This window comes from Budorcas taxicolor, chromosome 13, assembly GCF_023091745.1.
Source record: "Budorcas taxicolor isolate Tak-1 chromosome 13, Takin1.1, whole genome shotgun sequence".
Lineage (NCBI taxonomy): Eukaryota > Metazoa > Chordata > Mammalia > Artiodactyla > Bovidae > Budorcas > Budorcas taxicolor.
This window is the reverse complement of record NC_068922.1, coordinates 72,784,154-72,797,644: the sequence shown is the minus strand read 5'-3', so window position 1 is coordinate 72,797,644 and position 13,491 is coordinate 72,784,154. Positions and strand designations below refer to the sequence as shown.

The window sequence follows — 13,491 nt, the reverse complement described above, 5'->3', positions numbered from 1 at the left end:
GAATCCTAACCACTAGACCATCAGGGGCGAGAGGCTAGAAGCAAAATTACCCTGGCCCTTGTGCCCATTGAAAAATGCCATTTCTCAAGAAGGCAGAACCTGTAAAAACAATTACAAAGTTTATCATTAATAATACAGTACAAGTAGGAGAGCACACAGGCAGAGAAACAGTTTGTTAACAGAAGCGAGGCACCCCTGAAGAGAAAGGTGTGGGCGTGCCCCCTAGTAAGGAGGAGCAGGAAAGAGGGGGTTGGTGTTGTTCAGTTGCCTAGTCGTGTCCCACTCTTCCAGACCCCACGGACTGCAGCACACCAGGCTTCCCTGTCCCTCACCAGCTCCCGGAGTTTGCCCAAGTTCATGTCCATTACACTGATGATGCCATGCAGCCATCTCATCCTCTGTTGCCCTCTTCTGCCATCAATCTTTCCCAGCACTGGGGTCTTTCCCTAGTAAGGAGGAGCAGTAAAGAGGGGGTTAAGTTCACTCAAATAGGGCAGTTCTTCCGGTTCTTTCTTTACCTTTGGCCAATTATCTGGCTTCTTTTTTCACACCTGCCCTGGCCTAGGACCCTCACTAACATGCGTGTGCAACTTTTTTTGCAAGATGGATTCCAGAGAAGGGGCTTTGGCATCGAGTAAGCCCTGGGAGTTGTTGATGGACAGGGAAGCCTGGTGTGCTGCAGTCCATGGGGTCCCAAAGAGTCAGACGCGACTGACCGACTGAACTGAACTATGGGGTGGTGCCCCCTCTTTTTTGACCCCCAAGGAGTCTTTCTGCGCATGTGCAGCATCTCCCCTGCCCCCAGGAGGGGACATACGTGACCTTCTTATCTTTTTCTCAAACAGGGTTTAGCCCCTCTTTGTCCTACCATAACTGTTATCCTCAAATGTCCACAGGAAACAAAGCCTGGTCATTTACCCTGTTTCTGTTTCTGTTTCTATTTCTATTTTGAAGTGCAAGTAGGAGGCTTATTATAAATGCCTAACCTGGAGCCCACCTACTTCCTGTCTCAGGAAATGCAAACAGGAGGCTAGTTTGTCTGGCCCAAAGCCCATCTATCTCCTGCCTCACCCTCTCCCCCACCTTTGCCACCTAGATGAAGCACATTTAAATCTGTTTAGGGTCAGAAACTAAGGTCTGTTTAGTCAAGGCTATGGTTTTTCCTGTGGTCATGTATGGATGTGAGAGCTGGACTGTGAAGAAGGCTGAGCACCGAAGAACTGATGCTTTTGAACTGTGGTGTTGGAGAAGACTCTTGAGAGTCCCTTGGACTGCAAGGAGATCCAACCAGTCCATTCTGAAGGAGATCAGCCCTGGGATTTCTTTGGAAGGAATGATGTTAAAGCTGAAACTCCAGTACTTTGGCCACCTCATGTGAAGAGTTGACTCATTGGAAAAGACTCCGATGCTGGAGGGATTGAGGGCAGTAGGAGAAGGGGACGACAGAGGATGAGATGGCTGGATGGCATCACTGACTCGATGGACGTGAGTCTGAGTGAACTCCAGGAGTTGGTGATGGACAGGGAGGCCTGGTGTGCTGCGATTCATAGGGTTGCGAAGAGTCAGACACAACTGAGCGACTGAACTGAACTGAACTGAGGGTCAGAAACATGGAGAGATGGGTAGGGTCCCACATGGGAGGACTAATGCTTGCAGGTCAGAAAGTGAAAAAAGCTTCAGCTGCTGGCTAGACCCAATGTTCCTCACTGAACATAAACAAGTGCTCACAGAATATAAGCAAATATCAGACAAGGTCACTCTGTATTTGGAGCAAGACATAGACAAGGAAGGCCACTTTGGAACCACAAATATGACTCATCATTCTCCTCCTCTAACAGGAGTTGTCCTGCTTCGTTTTCAAAGGCAACTCTAGCCTGGCTTGAATTCTCCTTCCTTCTGGATAAAATTTATTAAGATACCTAGTTTCTGAATTGTCCTTGCTTCTTGGTGGTGGTTTAGGTGGTTTAACCCGACTCTTGGGACCCCATGGGCTGGAGCCCACCGGGCTCCTCTGTCCATGGGATTTTCCAGGCAAGAATACTGGAGTGGGTTGCCATTTCCTTCTCCAGGGTATCTCCTGACCTAGGAATTGAACCCAGGTATCCTGCATTGAAGGTGGACTCCTGCACTGCAGGCAGATTTTTTACCGACTGAGCTATGGGGGTAAGCCCTTGCTTCTTAACTATGTCCAATTCAAAAATGTTCTTCACTTCCTTAAGCCCCTCGTTAGCAGAAACCAGCACAAACCCAAATTCTACAATAAGCTCTTCCCAACTCCCTCTTACTAAGATACCTTGTGGCTTCTCTTAATGCATTGTCCCTTCAAACAAGAATTCTCTATGCAAGAATCCTGGAGTGGTTTGCCATTCCTTTCTCCAGGGGATCTTCCCAACCCAAGGATCGAACCCTGGTCTCCTGCATGGCAAGCTGATTGTTTACCATCTGAGCCACCAGGGAAGCCCTGAAACAAGCTAAGTAACTCTACTCTTTTTTTGACTGTGGGCATGTTCCTGGTAGAATCTGATCATGGGCTTTATCACAGTTTTAGCTTTTTCCTGCCCAGTCCAATGATGCCCAGACAGAGAGAAGCAAGGATTTTAAGGGCTACCTGGAAGGTTCCATGGTCCTGAAACAACCTGACTTGGGAAGGTAGTTTGCGGTGCAGAAAGAGAAAGAGGCTGAGGGAGGAATTAGGAAAGCTTGAGTAATTCTTCCTCTGCCATCAACCCTTTCTGTAACTTTAGGCAAATCATTTCACTTTCTTTTTCCATTTTTTGTACAAGAAAAGATTAGAATCTACGTCTAAGACTTCTTCCAACCTGAGTATTTTAGGATCCAAGCCCTACAGGTTCTCATACTCCCAGGTAAAAGTTCCCCTGCACTAGTTATTTGTACAACACTGTCATCATTATGTCATATCTACATACCACTGATTCTGTTCAGTTTGGAAGTTATTTTTTCTAATTTTTTTTCTTTAAATGAACTCAACTTATACTTAAATTTACAAAGGAAAATTTACACCATTACTTGCAGGGAAATCAAGTATTGCTTGGTAGAAGTGGAAGCATTTCTACAAACACATACATACACACACTCTAAAACAATGTGATGTAACTGTAGATGTGATTTACTTTTTTGTGTGTGTGATTTACATTTTGATGAGATTTGAAAAATGGAGCCTTCACCATGTTAAAAAAAAGGGAAATATGCAAATGTCAGAAAAATGTTAAATACATCCTAGTCACCAACATACTTTCTCTTTAGTTTGAAACAAGACTTTCTCACTCTGCCTTTCAGTTCAGTTCAGTCGCTCAGTTGTGTCCAGTGACCCCATGGACTGTAGCACATCAGGCCTCCCTGTCCATCACCAACTCCTGGAGTTTACTCAAACTCATGTCCATTGAGTCGGTGATACCGTCCAACCATCTCATCCTCTGTTGTCCCCCTCTCCTCCTGCCCTCAATCCTTCCCAGCATCAGGGTCTTTTCCAATGAGTCAGTTCTTCACATCAGGTGGCTAAAGTATCGCAGTTTCAGCTTCAGCATCAGTCCTTCCCATGAATATTCAGGACTGATTTCCTTTAGGATGGACTGGTTGGATCTCCTTGCAGTCCAAGGGACTCTCAAGAGTCTTCTCCAACACACAGTTCAAAAAAAGCATCAGTTCTTCAGCGTTCAGCCTTCTTTATGGTCCAACTCTCACATCCATACATGACTACTGGAAAAACCATAACTTTGACTAGACAGACCTTTGTTGGCAAAGTAATGTCTCTGCTTTTAAATATGCTGTCTAGGTTGGTCATAACTTCCTTCTTCTCTTTTGCCTTTCAGTGTAACTTAATGTCCTGTTTGGGGCTTCCTTGGTGGCTCAGATGGTAAAAAATCTGCCTGCAATGCAGGATACCCGGGTTCCATGCCTAGTCAGGGAAGATATTTACATATAAGTGGATCCTTAGATCCTTTCATTCACCCCAAGTGATTTATAAATGCCACATTTTAGAAAACAGTGCACATCTTTTCTGCTTAATTCGGGATTATCCTTCCGTTCTTAGACTAAAGATAAATTCTTCAGGTTAGCTATAAAGTCCTTCCAGGACTGCTCCCTAATTATCTTCTCCTTACATAGTAAGCATTAAATAAACTTTTATTGAAAGAATATGCCCTCATACTACTTTTTCATAGTAGTCACAACATGTCATAGTGTATTTCTGTCCTTTGTCAGTCTCTTCTTAACTTGGTCATACATTCTTGGGCACTTTTGTACCCCAGATCTTGACAGAGCCCGCTGCGAGGGAATACACAGGAGGCGAAGGAACGTAACCAGCTCCTCTTCTGCACGGACCCTCACCAGTTGAGCCCCGCCTTCTCCCCGAACCCCCTATGCTGGTGGGCGGGGCCACGCGGTGACGCAAGCCGCACGTTTCCGGTCCGAGAATCCGTCGCGTTTCTGGGGAGACGCCTCAGCCGGCAGTTAACTACCGTGCTCTGAACTCGGGTGTCGGCCGCTTCCATCACCCGCGTCACCATGGGGGCCGTGCTGGGCGTCTTCTCCCTCGCCAGCTGGGTGAGTTCGGGGTCTAGTGTCTCTGTTGGTCTTATGGCTTGGGGCTGGGGTCGGGGTGGTGCGACAGGGCTCTCCAAGCCGTGAGCTCCGAACGGGTCTGGGCCCCGGAGGCCAGGGGGTTGGGGGGCCGGCCCTGGGCTGCAGAGGGTATACAAACCCGGCGAGGTCCAGGGTGAAATCCGCGATGCGCTGCGATCGGATGCGGCCGTTCTCCTCCTGCGTTTGCTGAGGAACGTAAGAGGCCAGGTCTCCATTGTTTACAATCTGATCGCCCCGCCCCCGCCAGCCTTCCGGCTCTGGGTTCCTCTGGAGCTGGGATGGGGCCGGGGCTCTCTGGTTCATTTCCAAGCGCCTTCTTGGGGTGGCGTCATTTATTTGGGCGGTGGGGGCAGGGTGTGTGTGTGGATAATATATTTATCCCATAGCACAGGATTTGCCAAAGCTACAGAGTCTGTGGCAGAGGTGAGATTTTTAACCAAGGCCTGGGTGCGATTCTGGCTCAAGAGAAAGAAGGCCTTGTGGATTATTATTCAGAATTGGAAGTCATGGCTTGAACATTTTGGGGCCTCGTACAAGTCATTTCTTTCTGGCTTCCCTTAAGATGAGGACCATCATCCCAGCTTTCCTCGCCTCCAGAGCTGTTGTGAGGATGAAGTGAATAAATGGGTTGAATCACTTTGTATATATGGGTTGAATCAGTTTGTAAATTGTAAACGTCATATTTGCAAAAGGAAAATTATGGTATCTATGGAAGAGAATATGCTGAGTTCACTCATACATTCACTTCAGAGGGGCATGATTCCTTAACATCATTTCCTTGTTTCCTAATTCCCCTCCTGACTTAATTGGCCAAGGAGTCAATCTCAGCTCATTCCACTTCCCTATCTTAGGGACAGACTATATTTTCCATCCTTTAAGATTGTTGAACATAAAGCAAAAGAACTATTGGTCACTTAAGGGCCTCGTGGCTTTCCAGTGTTTTGACCTTGCCCAAAATAAGAAATCTTACATGGTTTATTTAATACACCTGTTTAGATACAAATTTCATGAAATAATTCTTTGGCCTCTGCTGTACTTTTTTCCGTCACAGTAAAAAAAAAAATCCTGGCCAGTTGATTTTTACAGTGTTTTACAAAATAAGTGTTTTGCAAATACTTACAGTACATTTACAAAATTGCACATTTACAAAATAAGATTTAGGGAAAAATAGTTAAGAAGGTCATTAACTAGGGAGTAATATGGTAACTTGAAATCTGAAACACATGGTGGCTTTGATGTAAAGCCGAGATTTGAGCTGATGCCATCAAAACATTTCTACCTATACATCACTTTTATAGTTTACTGATTTCTTTTGTTCAATGGGAACAGCAAGTAATTCAGTGTACCCGGGAATGGAGTGAAGGGAAGGAGAATTAAAAGAAAGGTAAAGGGAGCCAAGTCATGTAGATACCCAGTGATCAACCTAAGGACTTTGGCTTTTACTCTTTCCTGATTATGGGGATCCATTAGAGAAAAGAAGAATGATGTGAACTGACACCGTGTTGCTGTGTGGAGAATAGATAGTGAAAAAGAAAGGGTAAAGCAGTGCTAGGGGAGGAAAACCTTTTATTCTGTTCTCTGTGGATTAGTGGTCGGGCCTGCAAATTAAACTTAAGACAAGTTAGCAAGAAAAAAAAGTTTGTGCAACCCACATACATGTAGGAGTTTTCAGAGATGAACAACTTGAAAGAGTGGTTAGAATATAGGATTTTATTATATGCCTTTCTTAACGGGTGGAGGGGTGCAGGAAAGCGCTTCCCTGGGAAAAACAAAGAGGTTTCTTTAGGAAAGGGCAATGGGTTTTTAGGAGAACAAACAGGAGATAAGAAAGTGTGTGATAGTACTTGCTTATGTGAGTGCAGAGGTCTTTTTCTCTTCTTCAAGGCAATAAAACTCCCTTGGAGAGAGAATTTATGGCAGTTGCTACATTCAGTCAGATGAGAAATGCTCTGAGAGGGCATTTTCCCCCCTGTGTCTTTGGAATCTCACATGTTTTCATCTTAAAATAATTTTTATACTAACTCAGGGTTCTGAATGGGTTACTGTAGCAGCAAGATAGGAGCTATTGCATTTAATCCAGGTGAGAGATGATAGTGGTGACTGGACCAGTGTGATAACTGAGGATGCTATGAAAGTAGCTAGATTCCGGATACATTTTGAGGTTCGAGCTGATGTGCTGATAAATGGCATGAGAGTTTTGGGAAAAGAAGGCATCAGGATGACTGCAAGGTGTTTGACCCGGGCAACAGGAAGAGTATGCCTGGGTCCTTGGACTCTTTAATCAATAAAAATTAGTAGGAGGCCAGACAAGAATTTCAGGCAAGCAGGAGGAAGGAAAAACAAGCAACAGGTGCCTTTGCTTGCTCCCAAGGGGTGGAGGATCTGGTTCCTTAAATGGGATGTGGGTAGGGACAGATCAGTGGGTTGAGTAAGAGATGTGGCTGAAGCTGTCTGCTTGCCCCCCCCCCCCCACCCCGCCTTGCTGCTGTTACATGCAGGGACCATGCACAATACCCTGTGCTGTTTTACTCTCAGCGGCTCAGAAGTAGCAGTTGGTTTATGGCCCTGTTGTATCTTATTGTTCATGCAGGCAGTTATTTTTAGTCCCTTACAGTTTCTTTGTATTCTGCTGCTCAAGGGTTGGTCCAGGTGCAAGCACTCTGGGAAAGGGTCCCAGGTTCCGGCTTATCTCAAGTAGAGTTATTTACGGAGATAGGTGTGGAGCCTTATACCAAGGTCACAGATGCGGAGCTCCACACCAAGGTCATCTCTGGAACTGTCTGAGCCCCATAGCAACTGTTGCCATGAACCCCCCTGATCTAAACCAGCCTGCTCCCTGACCCCATATTAGGTACAAATACTCACCGTAATACTCACCCTCTAGCACCCTAACCAAGCACCTAATGCCACCCTTCCAGCAGGGTTTTTTTTGGTCTTGAGGCTATAAAAGTGAAAAGTGATAGTGTTAGTTGTTCAGTTGTGTCCGATTCTCTGCCACCCCATGGACTGTAGCCTGCCAGGCTCCTCCCTGCATGGACTTCTCCAGGCAAAATTACTGGAGTGGGTACCATTCCCTTCCCCAGGGGAATCTTCCCGACCCAGGGATCAAACCCAGGTCTCCTAGTAACTCTCGAAGGGGTCTGCTCTCCCTTGAACCGGCCCGCTGTTCTAACAGGTGGCTCTCCATGGTCTGTCAGGAGGTTGGCCCTCTGTGCTAACAGCCAGACTCCCACTCCAGTAAACTCTTCTCTTATTCTGTCTCGTGTCTGGAAATTCTTTTCTAACCTGCACACAGATCATGAAAATAGGGGAGTGACATAACATATAGTAAGATACGTTTGTTCTGCAGTTTGAGTACCTATTGTGTAAAGGTGCAAAAGATAGAATGCTAGGTGGTCATCCCCTGCCCACTCCAGGTACAGACAGTTATAAACAAGTAAGTAGGTGTACTGGTTTGCCAGGGCTGGATAACAAAAGACCACAAAGTGGATGACTTAAATAATAGAAATCAATTGGCTCGTCATTTGGAGGCTAGAAGTCTGAGATTAAGGTGTCAGCCAGGTTGGTTCCCGGAACTCTGTTCCAGGCTTCTTCCCTAGTTCCTAGTGGTTTGGCAGCAATCTTTGGTGTTCCTTGGTTTATAGATTTCTGCCTTCATCTTTGCATGATGATCTCTCTGTGATGCTCAACTGTGTTCAGATTTCTCCTTTGTATGACACCAGTCATGTTTGATTAGGGGCCCACTTTTCTCCAGTAAGACATCATTTTACGGAGTTATATCTGTATTGACCCTGTTTCCAAATCAGGTCACATTCTGAGGTACTGGGGATTAGGACATAAACGTATGAATTTTGGAAGACATAATTCAATTAATAGCAAACAGTGGGCAGTTATTATTAATTTAATTGGCTAGAGGAAAAACAGCTAAAGGAGTTAGAAGCATGTGAGTGCAGACAAAATGAACTGGAAGCAATTAGTGTCATTGTTTTTAGCTGTAAAATGTCTGTATCTCTATCTATGACCAGACACAGACTTCTGTTATGGTCTTTTGACCCAGACTGTAGTTAAGAATTGAAGACTGGGGCTGGGTGGTCAATTCCCCATGGCTGTTTTGATTATGGATATTACTGGTTATCGTGATATATGGAGCCCCTGCTATGAAAGAAATTATGCTAGGTGCTATATACTGCTGACATTATCTCATAAAAGATTATCACTGGGGCCATACTGTAAACCAGAATCCCCCAGTGTCTGCATCTGCTGTTTCTGCTGATGATTCTGAATTAGCCTATCCTTGTAATGTGCCTTGATAACGTCACCTGTCAAAGCAATTCAAGTGGTTTCCTAATCAGGCATATAGAAGAACGGCTCAAAGCATGTCCTCTCGTCTGGAATGCTTGTTAGGAGAGTTTAGCTGACCAAAGATCCAGGTGACTTTTTTTCAAGTGAGGGGAAGTTCACATAACATAAGATTAACTATTTTAAAGAGTATAATTGTGTCATTTAGTACATTCACATGTTGTGCTGTCATAACGTATGTCTGGTTCCAGAACATTCTCACCACCCCAAAGAGAAACTCAGTGTCCACTTAGCAGTCAGCTCTCATCCAGCCTCTGGAAACCACTCCTCTGCTTTCTGTCTCCAGATCGACCTGTTTTGGGTATTTCATATGAATGAAATCACACAGTATGTGACCTTTTGTGTCTGGCTTCTTTCACTTGGCATCATGTTTTCGAGGTTCACCCATGTTGTACCAGCTATCAGTACTTCATTTTTATGGCTAGATAATATTCTGCCCTTTGTGGTTATCTATATGCTATTTATCCATTCACCAGCCGATGGGCATTTAGGTGGTCTCTGCCTTTCAACAGTTGTAGATGGTGCTGTTTGGAACATTCATGTCCAAATTTTGTTTGAATACTTGCTTCAGTTCTTTTGGGTGTATGTGTGAGTTGGAATTACTGGGTCATATGATAATTCTGTGTTTAATTTTGAGGAGTCTCTGGGTTACTCTTCAGTGGAGTCAAAAGTCTTTTGCTTCTGTTATTTGTAAGGGTTTCTGTGTAATGTTGCCTCATGCTGTAATATTAGATTTGGTAGCTAGGATTCTCAGAAATCAGCAGGTGGAGTTAGGTTTCAGTTTTTCTCAGTATTAAGATATATTGTTTTTAAACAAAATATGCTGTCTGTGGGAACATAACCAACACTTAGTGGGCCTTTACTATGTTTTAAGTACTGTGTTGAGTGCTCATTTAATACAGCAGTGTCTGAAGGAGGAAGATTCTGTTACTGAGTTTATTTTACACATGGAGAAATAAGCTTACATTTTGTAACTTGCTGAGGTAAAATGGTAGAAATAACACTGACTCCAGAGCTTGCTGGGGTCCAGCCTCAGCAGGATCCAGGGATACCCTCAGGATGGACGGCGTTGGCGAGAGAGAAACTGAGGCAGCCTCTCAGTCTTTCTTTGGACTGCCTGTTTATTTCAAGCTTATGATTCTCTTTTATACTTTTACAAAAGCATTAGGTCAGAGGTTTGATATTTTTAGTTCCCATTGACCCAGATTTATTTTTCTCCGAAAATCATTGTTGCCCCTCAAAAGGAGTTCCTTCCTCAGCGATTCTCTTATCTACTTCTTCTCATGTGTCCTTGTGAATACACTGTAACTCATGCTAACGTCTGGGCTGCATACCGCATTCCTCAGTTTATATCGTATCTTTCTAAGTCCTGTTTGCCCCTAGTATCCTAAGCTCACTATTTCTTAGAAAGGGCTTCTAGCTAATAATATCTCTAAAGTCCCTAATTTCTATAAGCTATAGTAGAATATGCTAACGTTACAGCAATCGTTAAATCTTTAGCTTCTAACTATTTTAATTATTCCTAAGCCCTAAATTCAGCAAACTTCTTTGCCATAAACATTTTCCTCACAAATGGGCCTCAGATAGGAATCCCTCCCATGGTCTCAAGCTGCGGCCTCTGTGCTCACCCTGGAACACTCTTTTGTAAAAGTCCTTGAACAAATGTCAGTGGTAACTTTATGAATTATTCTTTGAGCACAGCTGCAGAAGGCTTTATGCCTTCTCTTGCTCCTCTCAAAAACAGTAAGCACCTTAATATTCTCTTCAGTCAACTCAGCAGAGGAAAGGAAAACACAAGTCAGAATCACAAAGCCTAACTCCTCATTCTGGGTGTGTGCCTACGGAACAAAGGGGGGGGGTTTAGGGCCATGCCTCTATTTTGTCAGTAATGCCTAACGCGGCTCCGACAAGAGCTCATGCTTTTAACCACTTGCTCCCAGCTCTGACTCTCAGAGAAGGCTCTCGGAGCCTGGGGTGCCTGGCCTCTGTCCTGGATGCCGGGAAGGGGCCGCTGAAGGCCGTCTCACGCGGCGATGCTCTGTCCGTTGCAGGTCCCGTGCCTTTGTGGCGGAGCGTCGTGTTTGCTGTGCAGTTGCTGTCCCAGCAGTAAGAATTCCACCTTGACTCGCCTCATCTACGCTTTCATCCTCTTCCTGGGCACCGTTGTCTGTTTTATCATGTTTCATGAGGGGATGGAGACTCAGCTGAAAAAGGTAAGTAGAAGTAACATTACATTAACATTACAGTAACGAGTAACATTATTAATGTAGTGGTTTTAATTATTTTATGTTTTGCAAAAATTTTAGTTGTAATTAGTATTTATTTCTTCACTGTTGTGAAACTCAATCAAGTTCAGTGGATTGGTTGGGATCGTACATTTCAGTTCTAGTCAAGACAGAGTAGGAAGGTATTAATCTTTTCCCAAAGTAAAGGTAGTATCAGAAGCAACATCTTTCGTCTAACAACTTTCGAGAAGATACTAAAAGAGTGGCCTCAAAGCTCTTTTAAATAAAGTATATTTTAATCTAGACTAGCCTTTATTTGCAGAGAAGGGCCAAAAAGAGAGCACTTGACATTTATTTTTAAAATGCAACTTGTTTATATTGTTCGGTGACAAGATTGTAAGTGAACTGAAAGCCAAAGCGAAAAGTCCCACAGGAAGGTCTTGCAGTTGTTGAAGTGGCCGGTTTTAGAAATCCAGGCTTTTCTGTGGTGGGATCGAATCTCTCTTTAAATGTGGATATTCCCTTAGCATTAAAATGTTTTTTCTTTCCAGATACCTGGATTCTGTGATGAAGGACTTAGTACCAGGATTACTGATATTATGGATAAAGATTGTGATGTGCTGGTTCGTTATAAAGCTGTGTATCGAATCAACTTTGCCTTGGCCGTCTTCTTCTTTGCCTTTTCTCTGCTCATGTTAAATGTGAAAACGAGTAAAGATCCCAGAGCAGCCATACACAATGGGTAGGTAGGAATTATTTATTGTTAACTTGTCACAGTGTTGTATCTTCGCCTTCAGCGGTTAATGTTGCCATTTTGATGAAAGCAGTGCAGTATATAATCAGTGGCCCAGATGTACTTCTCATCTATTATACATGGGAAGTTGTGTCAAGGTCATTTTCAGTTGGAGCCCTGCAGTATAGCGGAGGTAGAGTGGACAACGAGAATCTTTTTTTTTTGTATTATTTATTTATTTAGTATTTTTAAAAAATATTTTTGCATCAGGTTCCTATATTTCTCTGCACACCTATGAAACCGTTCAAGCATTGTACTAGGCACTTCACACACAGAAACACACATTTTTTTTTCTATTGTTAAAAGATAAACATGTACCTGATATGTTTAGACAGGATACAGAAAGATAAATAGTGAATATATTTGGGGCACTGATTCACATGTTCTGTCGCTTCCCACTCCTGATCCCCGGTTCCTCTTTTACACGTATTTCAGAGAGGTTAAAGAAATTGCCTGAGATCTCTCAGCTAGAGAGGGTTGGCGCTGGGATTGAAACTCCAATCTGTTCAGCTCCAAAGCTGCTTGCTTTCCGCGCTGCCATGCAAAGTAGTGTTTAAAGGTTGAGTAAAAGCCAGGTTTGGACTTGTGATGAGCTGTGTGATTGAGGGCAAGGGGTTTGTGTCCCGTTGCCTGGTGTGCAGCTTGCCAAACTGAGATGCTGAGATTTGCAGCAGAGCCCGGAAGACACATCTTGGATCCGCCTCCCTGAAGGCCAGAGGCTGTAGATGCTTACGGGGTAAAGAAGCAGGGTAGTCTCACTTGTGGGAATGGGAAGGTAAGGAATAGCTGCTGTAACCGGTGTTCTGCACAGGTCTTTGTCTTAATTACAAGCCTGAAATGGCACCCCACTCCAGTATTCTTGGCTAGAAAATCCCATGGACAGAGGAGCCTGGTGTCCATGGAGTCACAAAGAGCGACTGAGCAACTTCACTTTCACTGTCTTTAACAGGATACTTAGCATAATCAGGGGGTGGGGTTTTTGGCACTCTGAATTCATTGAACACCCTGTGCAGGCCCTGTTGTAGGATCAGTAGTCCCAACCAGTGTTAACCAGCTTGAACTGGACAAAAACTAACTCCCGGTTTCTGAAAAATAGCTTAAGTCCCCGTTGCTGTAGCAACCCATACATCAGAGGCAAGTATCTATAGGGGTGGTTAAAGAGTCTTGGGATATATTATCTAGGCTGTAGGTAGGAAGGTATGAAATTTGAAAAAATTTAGACAAGCCTTTTGAAGGCAAGGCCACAAATGGAGGAGTTCTTTAACGAGCTGTTAAAGCAGGGAAACTCTAAGGTAATGTGTTTCTTTCTTATTAACGTGAATGATTGGGTCTCTGCTAATATTTGTCCTCAAATCGAGTGAAATACTGAGTGAAGTAGCTTCATGTCAGATGAAGAAACAAGCCCAATCATGTTGAAAGTGGCTAGTAAGGCTTTATTTTTACATATCAGAAGTTTATTTTCTCAATGAAAGGGAAAAATTAGCATTTGATAAGTGTACTTTTATATTTTAA

General features: G+C 43.9%; 1 protein-coding gene across 2 annotated transcripts in view; it reads left to right on the top strand.

The window, feature by feature from the left end:
* The first annotated feature begins 4,428 nt into the window (after window positions 1-4,428).
* Window positions 4,429-13,491, top strand: part of SERINC3 (serine incorporator 3) — a 31,903-nt gene continuing 22,840 nt past the window's right edge. For both annotated transcript variants that reach the window (XM_052651410.1, XM_052651408.1), the window contains exons 1-3: window positions 4,429-4,563; window positions 11,013-11,174; window positions 11,738-11,928. In XM_052651410.1, the coding sequence (XP_052507370.1) occupies window positions 4,525-4,563; window positions 11,013-11,174; window positions 11,738-11,928 (392 nt within the window). In that variant the 5' untranslated portion in view covers window positions 4,429-4,524. The remainder of the gene's footprint in view (window positions 4,564-11,012; window positions 11,175-11,737; window positions 11,929-13,491) is intronic.